This window comes from Carex rostrata, chromosome 35 (assembly GCF_964058835.1).
Source record: "Carex rostrata chromosome 35, lpCarRost1.2, whole genome shotgun sequence".
In the NCBI taxonomy this organism is placed as follows: domain Eukaryota; kingdom Viridiplantae; phylum Streptophyta; class Magnoliopsida; order Poales; family Cyperaceae; genus Carex; species Carex rostrata.
In genome coordinates this window covers 2,446,934-2,467,093 of record NC_135952.1, presented here as the reverse complement: position 1 = coordinate 2,467,093, position 20,160 = coordinate 2,446,934, and the positions used below count along the sequence as shown (strand labels likewise).

The 20,160-nt window shown below is 33.0% G+C and overlaps 1 protein-coding gene across 4 annotated transcripts; it reads left to right on the top strand.

Annotated features, from left to right (window-relative positions):
* The first annotated feature begins 1,149 nt into the window (after nucleotides 1-1,149).
* LOC144549472 (putative disease resistance protein RGA3) lies at nucleotides 1,150-10,215 on the top strand. 4 transcript variants are annotated; one of them, XR_013509688.1, is made up of 5 exons: nucleotides 2,292-5,858; nucleotides 5,948-8,780; nucleotides 9,235-9,290; nucleotides 9,533-9,566; nucleotides 9,663-10,215. XR_013509688.1 is itself a non-coding variant. In XM_078298217.1 (4 exons), the coding sequence occupies exons 3-4, from the start codon at nucleotides 5,954-5,956 to the stop codon at nucleotides 9,695-9,697; spliced, it is 2,862 nt and encodes a 953-aa protein (XP_078154343.1). In that variant the 5' UTR covers nucleotides 1,150-1,340; nucleotides 5,752-5,858; nucleotides 5,948-5,953; the 3' UTR covers nucleotides 9,698-10,215. The 4 variants fall into 4 exon arrangements, 3 of the variants coding, with proteins under 3 accessions (XP_078154343.1, XP_078154342.1, XP_078154341.1); XM_078298217.1 differs by lacking the exons at nucleotides 9,235-9,290; nucleotides 9,533-9,566 and adding an exon at nucleotides 1,150-1,340 and having other exon boundaries at nucleotides 5,752-5,858; XM_078298216.1 differs by lacking the exon at nucleotides 9,533-9,566.
* The last annotated feature ends 9,945 nt before the right edge of the window (nucleotides 10,216-20,160 follow it).

Here is a 20,160-nt window from a genome sequence, read left to right as displayed (position 1 = left end):
TTTGAAACGATAAGGAACTGTACTAAAAATATGCAATTCCATAGCGAATTAGCCAAAAGTTAACCACATACAATTGATGTGGTTCATCGAAAAAGTTTTGTTATCTTTTTGGGTTTTTAAAATGTATTAATTATTTTCTAAATATAATAAATATTGAGAAGGCAAAAGGCTAAAGGTCGATGATGGCGGGATAAATGGTGAAGCAATTAATACATGAAGTTTCCTTGCTATGATTCGGAATGTGACATATCTTGTCATTTTCTTGCTATGAAGTTTCCTCCGATCAATAACACTGATTACCATACGTCTCTATCAAAAAATAGGTCGCCATGCATACTCTTAATTGAATTCCCAAAGCCAAAAACCAATTGTCCGCTGCGAAACCAAGTATCTACACGAAGCTGCTTAGTTGGTTTGGTCACGCCTCCTGTAACAAATTGTATGTGGTTAATTCTCTTTTATTCTGAATTCAGTAACTTGGTAACAATTATATCGGTTTATATATATATATATAGAGAGAGAGTAAGGTTACGCTTCGCGAATTAAACGGGTTGTTTTAATTCGCGCTCATATCTCTAGTTTCGAAGTTCAAATAGCTGATTCAAACTATTAGATGTTTAATCTATATTAAAATGTGCTTGGAGACCAAATTTTACATTTTTTGGAATTTTTTTTACTATTTATTAAAATGGTTTGAAAATCGCTGTTTTTATTAAAATTCTGCACCATTAAAAAACAGCGATTTTCAAACCATCTTAATAAATAGTAAAAAAAATTCAAAAAATATAAAATTTGGTCTCCAAGCACATTTTAATATAGATTAAACATCTAACGGTTTGGATCGGCTATTTAGACTTCGAAACTAGAGGTATGAGCACAAATTAAAACAACCCGTTTAATTCGCGAAGTAGCGTAGTCTTACAATATATATATATATATATATATATATATATATAGATTACAATGTTGGTAGAAGCTATCAAACCAAAAAATAAAATAAAAAGATAATAAAAATTACATCCATTGCCGGTCCTTACAGCCTTTCATATCTATCTCAATTTTTCCTTGCAAAATTTCATCCACAAAAATCCCTCATGAATTTGATCAACTAAATTCATTGAAGGCAACACATTATCTCTAAAGACTTTGCTTCCACACAAACCACATGGTTATGCTAAACCATACAATCCAACATCTTTCATTTTGAATTCCAGCTGCCATAGCTAAACGCTTAGACCTCGACCAAGTCTGCTCAATAGAATCACCTAAAACCATTAGTCTATATCCCAAGCGATTAGACAAACGGTTCAAAACAGACCTTGCATAAGCACACTCAAAAAGTAAGTGGTTAGCAGTTTCACAAGCACACGTAGTGCATAATTAGTTTATATTTAGTTAACAATTATATTCTATCTATTTGCAGTTCTGTTTTTGCTTAATTAGTTTCCATAAATATCATGCATGCTTCTTGATTGAGTTAGAAGAACTTGGATCCGTATTGGGGCTCCGATCTATTTTTTAATTGTTGCTTCTATTTTTATAGTTCAAACTTACTTTGGATCGTTATAAATTATCTTAAATAGTTATTATTGTCGATTGGTTGATTGTTTGGAGATTAGATCTGTAGGATTGGATCACATAAATCATAGTATCCTAATCATGTCTTACAAAATCGACCGATTCCGAATTGACTCAACCGAGTTGGAGTGAAATCTGTTGGAAGCAAGCCGATTTTTCCCGATTTGACTCGGCTAGGCAATTTTTGTACAGGAAACCGGTAAAATCAGGGTTGAATCGTAAATATCGGCCAAATTTTATCATAGTTTTGACCGAATTATCACATATTTGACCAATTGTGGAGGAAATTATGGTTAGAGGAATATGAATTTTAGTATAGACATCAAAGGAAGCACATACCGGAAATACAGAAGAGAAGAAGAAGGACCTTCTTACAGTAGGACTCGTCAATTTAAACCTATGTTATTTAATCTTTTAATGTAAATTAGGAAAAGTTGCTAATTAAATTAACCTTAGAGAATACATGATGGATTGCTCTAATGTAATAAATAAATTTATGAGCAAATGGTTAGTTTTTTTTATATATTAAAAAAATTAGTTCTTTTATTTATAAAATAAAAGTTCTTTTTTGTTACAATTTTTTTTTGTTACTTTGATTCTTTAATGTCAAAAATAATAATAGAAATGTAAAAATATATATATATATATATATATATATATATATATATATATATATAACAACTCAAAAACACAAGACTCCCATGAATCTCTCTTCTCTTCTTAATTTTTATTTCTTTTCTTTCTTAATTAATTTACAAGGCTGTAGCATCTCCTTTTTATCAATACAACTTGGTATCTTTAGTAAATCAATTACATGTTTTAAACATAGAATACACAATATAATTTAGAAGGAAATCAACTATTATCTGTATATGAAATAATATATATGATATGCATATCCATCTTCCTTTCTTCACATCTTCTTCTCTTTTTCTACTAGATATGAATCTGATGACTCTAAATGAGACTACTAACTTTTAGTATATAAATATATACTTAGTTACTCTAATGCTACCATATAGTAGTGTCGGGTGTCGATCTACAGGGATAGATCTAAGTAGCTTAACAACAATAACACTAGTCTAGATTCTTCGGGTTTAATTGGGTAGCGTGTATACTTAATAAAATAAATAAATAAATAAAGGTACAGGGTGATTTTACAGTTTACTCTGGTAAAGGTATAAGATGCTAATTGCTGTAAACCAAGTTTAGAGAGCCTCTAGGGTTTTGGAAGAAATCCTTCTAATTATCTCAATGCATATTTATGGTACTCATGTCTACTCGCATACGGCCTTTGTCACTGCCGTATGCGATATAGACCACCCCGAAGAGTAGAGCCGCATACCGACACTATTATTCCCTACGAGTGCTTGGGTTCGGTTCTATGCGTATTTGAAAGGTTCTCCGACTCTAAGGTCGGCTTGTGAGGGACAGTTCAGACTATCACATGATATAATGTAATTAAATCACTCACACTAACCTAATCAGTTATATTCCTCTATTACTCGCTAAGTAATAACCCTAAACCCTATTCATTACAAGTAATAAATAAATTCTTAATTATACTTTGATATGCTATCTAATCTATATCCTGCCAAGGGAGCCCACTAGGTTCTAACCCTAGTCTTTGAACTGCTGCCAAGCCTCATTAGTCGAAGTGTTTATAGTACTTATTTGTATCCCCTCTCACACTGAGGTACAATGACTTAACACCTATAGGTATGTGGAGGACATTGGCATATAGTATACAGAACTATGTATGCAAGGACATATTTCAATAACATTCTAAGTATAACAAAATCTCAAATAGACATAAAATAAAATTAAATATTATAGTAAAGAGATAAATTAGAATTCATTACATCCATCCCTAGAGAGGAGGATCTTAGCTACTCAAAGCCATAACAAAATAAAAGAAGTAATAAAAGAAAAATATAACCTAAAACCTAGAACACATCTTCCTTGGATGACTCCTTCTTCCGCCTTGGACTTCGAGAGCCTCTTCTTCTCCAAAACTCCAGAAATTACACACAATATTCTGCTCTAAAATATGGACTTACACAACTAAAATATGCACACTAATTTCTATTACAAGAGGGGTTTATATTGTCTTTCCTAAGGGTGTGGAGTCATGGGGATCATGGGAGAACATGGGTACCAAATATAGCATTTTGTGTTATATTTGGAGCGAAATAGACTTCAATGCGTAGCAAGGCCTGCCACATCTGGAGATTCATCATCCTAGAAGGTTGCTATTCAACGGCTGAGATTTCATCCAAACTAAACAGTTCACGGATCCAATCTGTGTGCCCTTATGGCATAGCCATTTACACCGCATGCGGTATAATTGAGGTTGTAAGGCACTGTACTTAGCCAAATTTCAGTGAATTTTGCCATGTTACATGTTATGCACTTTGTGTGAGGTATTTGCATACTCCAAGTGATGCCCTATTTTGACACTTCCTTTAGAATCGGCCTAGATATGACATTTTTGCTCCGTTTTTGACCTAAATTCGCAACTTTCCCCAAAAATTGCCAAAATAGCCTAAAAACATAATTCAGGAAAATAGATACTATGCATATGATTTTCTGCTATTTTTCGTACTAAAAATTAGTGATTTTCACTATATATTTTGACGTTATCAGGATCCTAGCATATCTTGTTTGATTTCCAAATCTCTTAGCTGCCGAGTGTATTCTCAACATTTAACGTATTTAATTTTATATGTACGTAACATTTGTATTTTTTTCTGTAAAAATTAAGATAATAAACACTAAAAAAGTGTGATTTAGTTGTAATTCTATATAAAACAATTTTAAAAACAATATTGACATGCATTTTAAATTTATCTTTAATCAAATATATAATATTTTTATTTTTGTTTATATTTTTTACTCTATGTGAGAATTCATTATTGGCTACCTATTTAGTTTTAAATATTTGCATATATTACATTAACATATTATTTGAGTTTAATTTTTGGAGCTATCATAATTTTTCAGGAAATTAGTTATTTTAAAAAAAAAAAATCAATTTTTTACTACAAGCAATTTTCTTTTTGTTTCCAAAAAAAGATGGTTTCTAGTTTGATTCAGTAGATTCCAGATTCACTTGATTTTGATTCCATGACTAACATCACGATTCTGATTCCGATTTTGATTCTGATTTTCAGAACAATGGTCCTAACATTCATTTTGTTGTGTTTCTTCCATTCATCATTAAAAATAAAGGGAAAAAAATTGCACATCTCTGTTTTTCATCTTTGGTTGACAGGGGAAATCCCATTTTATTATAAAAGCAACTTCTTTTGCTTCAATTCATTGCAAAGAAGGTGACATGAACAAAGAATAAAAAATATTTTGCTTCTTATTTTGCTACTCTAATCCTTCCCTTGTGGTTGATAACCGTAACAAGGGAGAATGATTTTGTGGGATAAAGTACTCGATATTTTGGTGTCAACCATTGCTCAATCTACTGTTGATTCTTGGCTTAATAGGAACAATGTCGATAATTACCTCTTAAAACTTCTTGAGGCACTGCCTCTAGCACAGCATCTAATTGAGAGAGCCGAATGCTGGTGACTAGCTAAATACAACCCAATAGACGGGCATCTTTCCCTGCTAAAAGATTCTGTCTATGAAGCCGAAAGCATAGTTGATGAATTGCAGTACCAAAGTTTGAAGCATAAAGTCGAGAGGAGCTTTCCAGTTACTCAAATTTTTCGGAATAGGATAGACAACTGGTTGAACAATTTCCCAACCAGAGTACTGCACAGGATGGATTATCCTGTCTAAGATTTTTTTTTGAATTAGCATGTTTGCGTGGTTAAAAACAGAATTAGCTGGAGGTAATGGTTTATTCCGTCCATCCCGTGCTTCCTATATTTTGAAATTTCACCCCTATTTTGATATTTTTATTTTCTGTTAATAAAAAAAATCGGGAGTACATCACCAGTGTTAACTTTAATTAGGGTTTTAAAAGAATTATTAAATCAATGTACTATTTCACTTTCACTCTTTTTTTGTCAAGTTCCCACACGGTATTTCTTCTTTCCCAAACATTTCCTTCGCTTCTTTCATCACCAAACTTCACTTCGCCATTTATCCCTTCTTCTTTCTTCCAGCTGAGGACGGAACCTTGGTTACAAGAAAATACTATTTTTCTTCTTTCAGGAAACTTCAAGAAAAAAAGGCTTGCACATCTCTGTTTTTCCTCTTCGTTTGACGGGGGACTCCTATTGTTAGAAAGGCTACTTTTGCTTCAATTCATTCCAAAGAAGGTATAGAGGAAAAAAGGATTTTTTTTTTTTGCTTATTATTTCACTACTTGTCTAATCCTTTCCCTTACGTTGGTTGATAAACGTAACAGGGGGGAATGAACTTATTGTGGGATAAAGCAGTCGAGTTTTTGGTGTCAACCATTGGTAAATCTGCTGTTGATTCTTGGCTTGAGGCCTCGGCTGTCGATAGTTACCTCTTAAAGCTTCGTGTGGCATTGCCTAAGGCACGACTCCTAATCGAGAGATCCGAATGCTGGCGATTACCTAAATACAACCCCATAGACGAGCTCCTTTCCCAGCTTAAAGATTCCGTCTATGAAGCTGAAAGCATAGTTGATGAATTGGAGTACCAAAGATTGAAGAATAAAGTCGAGAAGGGCTTCCCAGGTATTAATTTTTTGAGGAACTGGATGAGGGATTTCCCAAAGATAGTAAAAGGGATTCTTGATAGGCTTAATGACGTCTATAATGAAATGGAAAAAATCTGTTCCAGTCATGGCATACCAGAAAATCCCAACCAATTTGGCGAAACTGCTAGACCGATTACAAGCACATTTCTTAATATATCTAATGTGTATGGGCGTGATAAAGAGTTCAACGAAGTGATCTGTTTAATGGGAGTTCCCAGTTCTGGATCTGGTAAAAGGAAGAGAGTGAAAAGAGTGAATATTTCTAATTTACACATTGGGGAGAGTAGCAGCAGAATGGATCAGAAACAGAATGTATCTGTTTTATCTATTGTAGGCATGGGAGGCATTGGGAAAACTACTCTTGCACAAAAGGTTTGCAATGATAAAACTGTAGAGTCATACTTTGATCTAATCATGTGGGTTTGTGTCTCTGATAATTTTGATTTGGTAAGGTTAACTAAAGAAATGATTGAGGGTAGTGCCACTAAAAATGAAAAAGAGTGCAATCTTACTAATTTAAATGAACTGCAAAAAGATTTACAAAAGAGATTAAATTCCAAGAAATTTTTGCTAGTTCTTGATGACGTTTGGAGCAAAGACTGGCAAAGTCTATTGGCACCAATGAAAGGAGCACATCCAGGAAGTGTAGTGCTGGTGACAGCTAGGGATCCAGAATGTGTGAAAATTCCAGGCACGAGTATTGGCTCTGGAGGTGTTATAAATTTGGAGGGTTTAGATGACCATATTTACTGGGAGTTCTTTAAGAGATGTGCATTTGATTCAGTTGCCGAATCAAACAATATTAATCCAGAATTGGAGGTTATAGGTAAGGAAATTTGTGAAAGGCTAAAAGGATCTCCGCTTGCTGCCATAACAATCGGAGGTGCTTTGAGAAACAACTCAGGTGTTGAACACTGGAGGAATATCAAAGACAGTAAAATGTGGGAATTACAAAAAGAGGAACATGATATACTTCCCGTACTTCAATTGAGCTATCAATATTTACCCACTTATCTGAAAAAATGTTTCTCATTTTGCTCACTCTATCCAAAAGATTTTAAATTCACCCAACCTGAGTTAACAAAGTTTTGGATCATGCAAGGTTTTATCGGACTTCAAGATAATGACAAAGAATTGAGAAACCAGGCGAACCGTTACTTTGATGACCTTGCAAGGAGAGGATTTTTCCAAAGACTTGGTGACAGAGACCAATATGTGATTCATGATCTGATGCATGATGTGTGCCTATCTATAACAAAAGATGAGTGTTTTTGCCTAGAAAATGGGAAACAGGAAGTCTCTCTGGATATTCGGCATGTATCAGTATTTCAAAAGAAATTAAAGCCAGAGGAGCAAAAGGAGTTGAGCAAATATAAGAAATTGCTTTCTCTAAAGGTAAGTCCTAACAGTTGTTGCATTACTGGAATAGAAACTTGGTGCAATGTGCTTACAAATATTCAATCATTATCTCTTGCAAAATGCAAAATTAAGAAGCTACCCAAAAACATTGGAAACCTAAAGCATCTTCAGATTCTGGATATTTCTGGCACAAATGTTGAAACATTGCCAGAGTCCTTTTGTAACCTTTACAACCTCCAGTATCTAAACATGAGTGATTGCTCAGAGATTAAATGTTTCCCCGAGGGATTTAACAAATTGGCTAATTTACAACTTTTCTATTTGCCTTTTACAAAGGTCTCCTTGGTAGAACGTTTTGAAAATATTGTTAAAGCAATCAAGCTTGATCGCCAGGTTCTTTCCTTCAAAAATGCAAAAATTGAGAATTTAAAGATCATTTGGGAACTCAGTGGATATGTTCGTATAAAGGATCTTGAATATGTTCCCAGCAAAGAAGCTGCTCAGAAAGCACAACTGAACAATCAACCATTCATTAACCAACTGGAATTGGAATGGTCACCTTTTCGTCTCATTGGTCAAGATGGAGAACACGATAATGATGTACTTGATGGTTTATGTCCCCATTATAATCTCAAAGAGTTGAAAATCAACCGTTATAGAGGACGAAATTTATCACCAGGCTGGTTGAAGGAAGGGATTTTACCGAATTTAACTGTAGTTCGGTTTAGTTTTTGTGAGGTCTCAACTATTTCTCACCTCCCTCGTTTCATCACTAAATTGTTCATCTACGAGTTATCTCAACGGGAAGGTTGTGGGAACCTTGAAAATTCAATTCCCAATTGCTTGCAAAACCTCACTTCCCTTCAAACTTTGACTATACGTTCTTGCCAAAATTTGGTATCTATTCCAGCTGAGGTTACAAAAACTCTTAAATCTCTATCAGAGCTGAATTTGTATTCGTGTGACCAGTTACAGTCGCTAGGGGGCCTCCAGTTTCTTGCATCTCTATCAAAGCTGCATTTGGGTAGATGTCACAAGTTACAGTTGCTAGGGGGGTTCCAGTTTCTTGCATCTCTACAGGATGTCTATATTCGGGATTGTCCTAAGCTTGATGAGACTAGAGGTCGAGATGTAATTGGAAAACATCCATCAGGTAATTCACAACTGCCATTCGGTGTTTCTTGAACAAATATTTTCATTGGTGAATGAAGAATGAAGCATATATTTATTGTTTTGAAATGAATTTATTTGCTTTTAATAATTTCAAAAGCAGACTCAGGCATTTTTCTTCAAATATAACTCAACTCAATATTTATCACAGAGTCTATTCATTGTTCATTAATTTTCTTTTTTGGTGTTTACTAATTTCTCCTATTTACACATGATGGTACTTTTCGATCTTCTTAAGATTAACTACAACTTTCATGTTCCAATAGAATATTATGGGAAAAAGTAATTTTTTTTGCACAAGTATGATGGACTTGTATATCCACCTTACGATACATTGCCTGTTCTAACATGCTAATCCAAATTCTAGCTTCAATATAGTGTCATTTTGTTAATTTATAAAAGCGTATTCTTATTTTAATAATTTCTTCATATTGCAGGGCAGTTGAAATATAGAAAATGAGCCTCCTACAAATCCTCTAGCTAGGCCCTCCAAGTTAGCATTTATAAACCCCTATATGTTTTCCATTTTAGAAATTTATATCCATAACACTGTAATAGGTTATTTATAACCACAGCATTAAAATGCATATAATTATGCCCTTATAGCGCAGCATTAAAATGCATTTAACTAAGCCCTTGACCCTGAGTCATCATTTAGAAACCCCACATAAAAGGCACAATCCAAAACTACAAAGTGAAACAAAATTAAACTGACAATGATTTTATATGCTGCAGGTATGGTGGAATCTCAAACTCGCATCCTAAACTTGTATATTTAATATATATTTTTTTTATTTCAAATTGGCAATACAACTACCCTGAAGTTAAAAATTTGCTCTTAATCGTTTATTTAACCATTTTTTAGGAAAAGGAATAAAGAGGTGGATGATCTGGCCTTAGCAATAACTGAGAGAAGAAGCCAAAGAAAGGAACAATTTAACTCCATTCTTTCTTCTATTGTTTCAAAGTGCAACCCTAATTCGCAACCTGAACCAACAGATGAAGAGTTTGAAAAGGCACGGCAACGCCTTGAAAGCAGTAAACCTTCTAAGAAGAGGAGGAAATGAAATTCAACATGTGCAATCTGTTCAAATTTAGGTACTAAGAAGCGCCATTTATTAAAAAACTTGTATTATATGATTTATAATAAATGGTCGTGTGCTTTGTTTTTGTTCTGGGAAAAATGTTGGATGATATTGCTTCAATTTTAGTTTTTTTGCATATCTTAGCTCAGTTTGTTTAGATCATATCGTTAGAAGTCTTTAACCAAAGTAGTAAAAACAGGCTGTTAGACAATTTTTGCTTCTTCCATGCTTCAGTGAATTAGAGTGAGTCGATCGTACTATGCATATCACTAGTTGGTCTGTAATATGAATCAATATTTTTGTTTTCAAAATTATAATTGTTAACCTGAGTCATTCAACATGATTCCTTATGGATATGTACTTGTAGACCAAATTTTATATTTTTTAGATTATTTTTTACTAACTTTTAAGATAGATAAAAAATTACTTGATGTGAAAATTCTAGACCATCATAAAACATTGATTTCAATAATTAAATGACAGTAATTAAAAGTTTGGTTTTTATCAATTGTAAAAAGGCGTTTTTAGGATTTCTGATTTCATTTTCCACTCTGCCTCTCAGCACCATTTACGTGATCCGCTTCCTTTCAGAAGTGACCCTTGTGATGCGATTCGTGTCAGATATGACGTGGCCTGTGTGGGCATCGAGTGAATACAGCATGTTCAGTTTTCTGTGTTGGTTTTTTGCGTAAGGCTCTACTGATCGTACCTGATGTTTCTAAACCTCAACTCTCATTTATTGGCTTAATAAACTTGGTGATGGAAATGCAATTTTACCTTCTTAGGGTTTTCAACCCCTAAATTCACGTTTATTGGTATTCAACCTAAGTTACCTGTTCGATTTACTAAAGGCATCCATTATCTTACGATAAATAGAAATGTTCACCTTACAGTTACTAATTGGTCTTGAGAACCTATCTCAAATACTTGGTCTGGTTGAAAGAAACATCAAGGTCAAAATACTAGAATAGATGTTATAGACATCTAACAGTAGACAATTAAGAATCATTCAATCAATTTCAACTAAGCAACTAAAATAATACTCGAATCAAATAAACACAAATATTCAACACTGATTCAAACATGCATAATAAAACAAAGTTTCAAACTACATCATAACCCTAGAAACTAAATAAACTACTCAAACATAATCAAAAAGTAAATAAAATAATTGATGAAAAGATTGTTCATGACAAAACCCGAAGAACAAAGAAGATCTGTGAAGAAACTTTCGTCTTTTTGCTTCTCGACTTCGTCTCCAAGTTAGCTGTCAAGTCTAAACCCTAGGAATATGTCTCTTGCCCTTTGGAATGCAGAATCAATTGGTTTGTAGCAAGGAATCCCGTGATGCGACCCGCGTTCTTGTGTCTCTCAAGGGACTGATGAGTGTCGCATCTGAGGTCGCGTTGAGGTGCGATGCGACCCGCATCAGGAGTGACGCGACCTGCATGAAGGTCTTCAGACTTCACAATTTCGCCTGTTTCCTGCAAATAAGAGTAAAAAGGCAGCAGTACCACATTCTAGACGATTTGGTGGTTTGAAACACAAGTTTTGGTACAGAAATTGGTCAGAATATTAGATCTAATAACGAGACATCAAAGCAGATTTGAATCCCTGTCCCCTTTGCTAGCTCAAATCTCGAAGCAGATGAGAGTTAATTTCAAACCCCTTATGCTAGTCCAAATTTCTAAACAGATGGGAGTTAATTTCAAACCGTAAAGTGAGGAGAATCTTTTACAATACCTGAGAGGATACTTTTCTTATTTTTCATTCCTTCTCCACCGTTGCTGAGTTGATTCCTATTTGTGTGTCCCATCATTCAGTGACTCAAATTTCCTGATGGCTTAAAAGATGTGGTTTGATACGAGAATTGTTCCGAGCCTGATCCCTTCTTTATAATAGTACCTAAAAGAGAAAAATGATTATCATTTTAATTAAACATAAATAAGAGAGGTTGATAACCTCATTACAGTATCTGCAGTGTACCTCCATCATAACTATTATAACTATTTTGGAGGACCGCAAAAACTCTTACACATAACTTTTTTTATAAAGTATTAATACATATGCAATGAAGTATTTATACCTATAAAATGAACAATTTTAACGTAAATAATTGTCTCTCCAACCAAATCTCTCAAACGTGCCCACACCATAGATATCTATAGGGGACAAACTACATGGGGGGACCATACACATTTTTAGAATTTGATTTTTTTCCTCCGTTCAATCTCATTTATATTTGTGTCGATCTATGAGGAATTTTACAAATCTAAAACTACAAATATCTTCTACGCAATTTTTTCTTTCAAATGAGATCCATGATAATGTACTTTCGGACTCATTGCCACACATGTATTCATCGGCATGCAAGTGTTTATTCCTATATTTGCAAGCACTTCTTACATATGACACTAGATGACTTATGAAAGTATTAATATCAAGTATTGTAAGTATTCATACATTTGCACTAAAGTATGTATATCTATGTGGTAAACTATTTTTGTGAGAGGAATGTTGACGCGTGAACGATTGAGTAAGGTTAATGTGGTGATAAGGAGTCCCCACTGCTTGATTAGAGGAAGGTTGATATGGGACGATTGGGGGACTGGAAAAGAGATAATCGTAATAAGTTGTGTATCAAAGTATTAATATTTTATCTTTCAAGTATTTATATATATGAAAGTTGTCACGGGAATGAGTGTGGAGATTAAGAAAAGAGGACCACATAATTAGCATGGACCATATAATTAGTTAGATCATAGAGGAAGAGTGTTGCAGAGATTTTAGAATAATAATTAGTGGGGATCATATAATATCTTTTTAGAATAATAATTAGTAGGGACAACATAATTAGTGGAGACCATAATACATAGTTTTTCTAAATAGAGTACATGGATTTTAAGAGTACTGGAGTGAAGGTACTCAAATAATTATTCTAAATAAAAATATTATTTGTAAAAATATTAATAAAATCTAATAATAATTTTAAAATGAGATATAACAAAAATGAATGTACACGTACCCGTTGTCATCACAAAAATCTTTAATTGCACTCGGTAATTGTGGCTCGTGTTTGCTATGGATCCCTCTACCTGAAATTAAATCACACCATGTTGCATTAAACAATTTTTAAAAAAAATTTAATATTTTTTTCCAAAAAAAGCAACAAGATGTTGCATGTTTTAATTTACGAACGACATTTATCACATAATAGATTTTTAAGAAAAAAAAAGCAATAAGATGTTGCCAATTTGAATTCATAAATTAAGACTTGGTCTTATATATCATGTGACCTAAGTCATTGTTATTCCATTAAATGAGTATTAATTGAGTCGATCTAAGATGATATCAGCTGATCTTTAATCGACCTAAATTAAATCGCTTCATATAATGGTTTAATTTTATTGAATGTCATGACCTAACTCCAATGAGTATAATATTGTATTATTAGTATATAATTAGTATATTATTATAAATAATAATTATTAATAATTATTAATATATAATTATATAATTAATACTTATATTTTAAATTATTATTATTATAATATTATAATATATTATAGTTATTATTAATATATTAATATTATATAATTAATATCTTATTATTAATAATTTTTCCTAATATATTAAATAGTAATTATAATGATATTATGATATATTTTAGTTATTATTAATATATTAATATTATATAATTATTATCTTACTACTAATAATTATAATTAATATATAATTATATAATTAATATCTTATGTTGTTAATTTATTAAATTATTATTATAATATTATAATATATTAAATAATTATTATAATAATATTATAATATATTATAGTTATTATTAATATATTAATATTATATAATTATATAATTATTATTAATAATTAATAATTAATTAACTTACGCTTCCAAAACTTTAGTTCTCCACTAACTCTAACCAAACAAGGCATACCTTAAGCCATGACTTAACATTAGACTTCAACTAAACATGAATAATTTAGACCGATCTAAGTTAAAATAATTATTTGTCCCTGAAAATCATATTAATAAACAAATATACGACATTTACCACATATAGATTTTTTAAAAAAAATAGCAACAAGATATTGCCAATTTGAATTCATAAATTAAGAGTTGGTATTATACACAATACCTGTTATGACCAGGAGAGGTGGTGGTGTATCACTAGATTCATCCAGTTCGACTAGGCGTTGATAAACATAATCCACGGCCTCTGATTTGTGCAGACCATGCAGGTCGACTACAAATTTGTTATTTTTTTCATTTTTTATATTAAATATTTTCTCCGCTGCAATCTTCTGCAATTGTTGGGCCTTCTTCAATTTGAAATGAGCCATCTTTTTTAGTTTTTTACACGACTTGTCATCTTGCCGCCTGTGAGCATCCTGGGCCTCTCTGAATAACTTGTTGGCTTTCCTGTAATAAAATAATTTTGATATGAAATCAAATTGTGAGCTATCTACTTTTCATCAATTTTATTAAATAAATATGCAAATAGAAAAAAAAAATACTCGTGGAGATCAATGGCGTCTTGTCGTGATGATGTATATAGCTCATCGTTAGACATCTTCCTAGACATGATGCCTGTTTTACAAAGTGGAAAAATACAATTAGTAGTGAGATAGACAATAAAAAATGTTGTATAAATATACATATACATACATAGAGAGAGGGGTTGGCTATTCTATTTACATAAGCATATGAGGGTATAAGCTTATAAGTCATTTTTTCGTTTTCAAAATTCAAAAAGTAGATCTGAACCGTTAGATGTGATCTCTATATTAAAATGTGCTTGGAGACCAAATTTTACATTTTTTTGAATTTTTACTATTTATTAAGCCACTTTGAAAATCGCTAATCCAACAGTGGCTTAACAAAACAGTAAAATAAAAAATCATCGTTGGATCAGCGATTATCAAAGTGACTTAATAAATAATAAAAAAATTCAGAAAAATATAAAATTTGGTTTCCAAGTACATTTCAATATAGAGATCACATCTAACGGTTCATATCGACTTTTTGGATTTTGAAAACAAAAAAATGACTTATAAGCATATACCATCATATGCTTATGTAAGTAGAGTAGCCAACTTCTCTCTCTCTCTATATATATATAGAGAGAGAGAGGAGGGTTCCAATGCTTCATGTTTTTCATATTTCATCATACCTCATATCTTATATCTTCATTTTCAAAGTTTAAATTGTTGATTCGAACAATTCAACATGATATCCAAACTAAAATATAGTTGGAGATGACATTTTATAATTTTTAAAAATGTTTTACTAATTTTTAAGATGGGTAGAAAATCACTGTTTTTTTAACAGTCCAAAAACAGTGATTTTGTATCTATCTTAAAAAATAGTAAAAGATTTTCAAAAATTCTAAAATTTCATCCTCATGCATATTTTAGTATAAATATCATATTGAATGGTTCGGATCAATAATTTAGCTTTTGAAAATCAAGATATGAAATATGAGGTATGATGAGGTATTGGAACATTTAGAATAGCGAGAACAACGATTGAACATTTGAGAGAGTAGTTTGCTATTCCATGTTTTTGTAGGAATAGCGAGAACAGCGCTATTCTCGCTGTTCATGAGTATGTTTGAATGGATCGGAATAGCACTATTCTCGCTACATCCAAGACTTCTATTTAGCTGAAGGTTTCGCTGGTCTGTTCTTCATTTCCCATATCTAAAATATACAATAAGAAGTTTTTGAAATTTTGACTTGCAACCATATTTGGTAAGGAAGAAATGGTTCTGATGAGCACTCCTTAATAACAATGTGATATATTTCAGGTGTAGCCCTATCAAACAGGAAAAAGCCATATTGTGTCCTTTTATACATTAATCAAGGTTTAATTTTGGTACATTAAAACTTGGAGGCATAAGAGATTTCTTTTCCGTCGTGTTGGGAGAACAATCTCTTGTAATTGTAATTGTAATTATCTTTGTATTATTTCTTGTAATTGTTTGCTCTCTTTGTACCTGATTTATGAAGATGAATACAATTCCTGAGGGAGAAGTCGAAGAAAGTTGTTTTCTTGAAAGTGCGAGTGTGTCTTCCTTCCGTCAAGAGAAAATGATTAAAATAAAACAAATACAACGGACACCCTTTAATTTAAATAAAACAAAATTCTATTTTTTAATATGAGCGGTTGACAAGAATAGTACAGTCCGTCGTCCGTCGTCCGATTTAAATTAAATCGGCAGGTGGGTCCCACCTACGCAGGGGATTTTTTTGTGCATTGAGATTCGTGTTAAGTTAAAAGGAACAATTTTGGACCATCCAATTCAATTGTATTCTGTCCGGTCCAAACAATTTGTATCAATGCATTGTCAATTTTGAAGTTTTTATATTTTGTCCCTAAACCACGTCTCTAATTTTAAACTAAAAACATATGCAAAGTGAATGGTGATGATAATTACATCACCTCTCCAATATTCAAAGTGAATAGTCATGATTGCAAAATCCTTTACTTAAATTTCCTCCAGGTTCTGAAGAGGTTATAGGGCTAATATATGTTGGCAATTAATTAATGCATTGCAAATTAATATACTAGAGTGATTGTTTCTTTCAAGTTCGGTTTGTTGGATAAGTATGGCCGATTGGCCGGCCTTCTTCCGAGGCATGCATGCAAAAGTGAAAAATGATGTGTTATCTTTAAACCTTTTTTTGTGAAGATGTGTTATCTTTAAACCCTTCTCTCTCTCTCCGTGGAACTCCGTCAATCCAAGCAAGTCTCCTCTCTCTCTCTCTCTCTTTCTCTCTGGTACGTACTACGGCTTAAATTTAATTGGGAATTTTGCAACTTGCAAGATTCTTGAACAAATTGATAGAACGAGAGTAATGGCAAAATTCAAGGAGAAGAGTGAAACTCAACTAATTTTACATGAAATCCCTTTTTCTCTGACTCAATCCCTTTAGATCTCATAAAACAAGAAGAAATGAAATGGAATTTGTATTGTATTCATTGATAAACTGCTTGTATTCAGTTGATGAAATGCTTGAATTTGTATTGTATTTAGTTTCTTTGAAATGCTTGAATCGTTGATGAAATGTTTTTTTTTGTTGAATATGATTGATTTGTTTGATCTCCTCTAATGATTTTCTGATTTGAACTTGTGGATTTGATTGGTCAATCGAACCTTTATTTGTTTGTGTTATGATGACAGGGACCAATTTTAAGAGGCTAACTTGTTAATTTTCATGATTAATTAAGACAATACAAGTTTGTTATACTATTGGTGATACTTTGATAATTTCCATGATCTATTTGCTCTGGTAATACAGCTTTCTCTCTCCATGAAACACAACACTGCCCCTGCTCCTTTGACCCATATTATAAAAAAACTGGCGAATTCAATTGAGAAGCTTGCTGATCTAGTGCCATTAATTTAAACCATTTGAGCAGGATAGCAATGTACCGGAGTTGCTAACCAGCCGGTTGGGGTCATCTCACCGGTTTCTTTCAGCTATTCAGCAAGAAGTGGCCACTAGGAACAACCAATTAGTGGTTCTCATGAAAAAAATTGTATCTTATTCTTTGGCTATTTGTCTACCAGAAGAAATTCAAAACCAAATGCTCATCTGTTTCTGCTGAGCCTGACACCAACCCAACCACCTGTTAACTTGATATTACAAGTAATACAGATCAACCTCAAAAGGAAGAGGATAAGATAGCCCATGTAGCCATTGTTATCGGCCCACCTGCTGGCCCATTTGAGTCAACTAAGCACAAAATCATTTGTGTTCATCAGCTTCTGAAAGCAAATTGAGAATTTGAAATAGAGGAAAGTATAGTAAATTATTAGTTATCCGGTAGTAATTATAGCATTTAATTATGGGTGTCAGTAAAAAGCTTATCTTCATGTAATTTAATAGTGTTGTTTATTAATTTATTTTGGTAAAAGTGGGTAGTCCCCTGTTATATACTTTTTACCATTTATATATAAATTGAATTAAAGAAACATGCATCATGGTCAATTTCTCAAGTTTTACTTTTTCTTTTCTTTCTTTTTTTCTTTTTTTTTTTTTTTTTTTTGTGAAGAAGCAACAAGTATGTATCCCCATTACAACTACAGAAATAATTACCTTCTAAATTTGCATTATCAATCAAATGAATATCAGATTAATTAGGATTTGTGTTATTAAAAAAGCCTACAACGACTAGTATCAAATTAGGCAAACATAACGGCTAATTAGCCTATATAAATCTTAGTAACTATCAATGAAATATTTTTTCTTCAAATTCCATCTCTTTAGAATTGCTGTCAATCAGTCGAGGCAGCTTGTGGTTTCTTTAACAACATAGTCTATCCTGCGAATCTTTTTATGCTGGGTGAAACAACTAGTCTTTCAATTTGCTTAAAAAGTTAACAACCATCGCGGTTCGTTGCTTCGCATAGAATTGCGAAAAATTATGGTAGAGCAGTAATATAATAAGGTTAGAGGTCGGAGAGAAGAAATGAAGGAAGAAAGAGCAAGGGCAGAACGGTAATATAATATTTTATAAACTGGAAAATAGTTTCATTAGTAACTAATGTCTTGGGTCAAAAAGCCCAACAACGGTCCAAGGACGGCCCAATATAGGAAGGGCCAATCTAATGTGGATTTGACTAAGCTGGTCCTTATATCGCTGCAAGTAATTAATATAGATAGTAGTTAGTCAATTTTTATTGAAGGAAGCTTTCACAGTGCTCACACTGATTAGGGTTGGATCCATGATTTTCGTCGGGGACAAACAAATATCAAATTGAATTTAAAACCATTAACTAATTGAGTACTCGATAAAATATATATATATATAGAGAGAGGTTGGCTAAGATCAAAGTGGTAGTTTCTGAGCTTTGGTGCTACCAATTTGTTTTTCAATTTTCAAAGTTCAAAACGTTGAACCGAACCGTTCAAGTTGATCCCTATATTAAAATGTGCTTGGAGACCAAATTTTACATTTTTCTGAATTTTTTTACTATTTATTAAGCCGCTTTGAAAATCGCTGATCCAACGGTGGCTTATGGTTTATCTGATTCGAACTTACTCCGAGGAATCAGACTTTTTGACTGTAAACTGAGCTGATACGGCTGAATCAGGATTTGTAACGCATGCATACTTTGAGAAAAGAGAGTCTTGAGTTGTTTGAACTATGCTTTGTCTCCTTTCCCCTCAACCATGTTTTGCACATTAAGTTCTCTTTTTATTTATTAACGATAAAACAAGAGGCAGTCCAATATGGAGTCCCCTAGTTAATGATGGAACTAGGGCTACCAATATGAGTTGAACGATTCTCTTGACTACTTTCTTTATTTACTACATAAACTAAAAACTATTACTATCGTATGGGGTTGCTCATATCGGGTCGGGTTGCTTGAGTTTTTCGATTTTAGATAGAAGGAGATAGTTGTTGGAAATGGGCATCTAATGGACTGTTCTCTGTTAAATCTCTTTATAACTTTCTTTCTTTCAGGGGAGTCCTAGCTGTGCATGCCCTCACATGGTGGGACTCTAAGCTGCCCCCCCAAAATACAAGTGTTTATGTGATTATTAACACATAATAAGATCCTCACCAAAAACAATCTTCTCAAAAAAGGTTGGAATGCATGGCAACAGTTCATGTCATTTTTGTCAACAAAGAGAGACAGTTGGTCATTTATTTGTTAATTGCTCTAGGACTAGACAGATTTGGTTTTGGTTGGGCAACTGTCAGAACATGATTGAAAATTGGCATTCCATCTCAGATATATTGGCATATGTGTATACCTTACGTCAACCTCATAGAAATGCTTTCCTTGCAGTGTTTGGTGCATTGACCTAGACAGTGTGGAATCAGAGAAATGATATCTGTTTTAATCACACTTCTAGTCCTTCTGTTAGAACATCTGTTATTCAAGTTACTAATTGGGTTCTTTTGTGGACAGGTCTGGATGCTGCTACTGCAGAGGCTGCTCAAGACTGGCTTCTAGGTGATATTTCTGAAGTCCCTTTACAAGAGGTACCTGCTGCTGCCCCCTCGCCTGAACAAGTGTTGGTGGAGTCTGTCAATACTGTCGACTCTGATTAATTGTAGAGTCTTTCTGATATATTTTGTGAGCTGAGAGTTTTTGTTGTTATTTCTCTTGAAACTCTTACCTGCTAAGTTTGGATGTAGCTTGAACTTACTATCTGGTTTGTGAACTCATACTAGGGCACTGTTAGACTATGCTGTTTAGTCTACTATCTGTAGTTCTGGTTTCGGTTTTCTTTACTCTAGGAA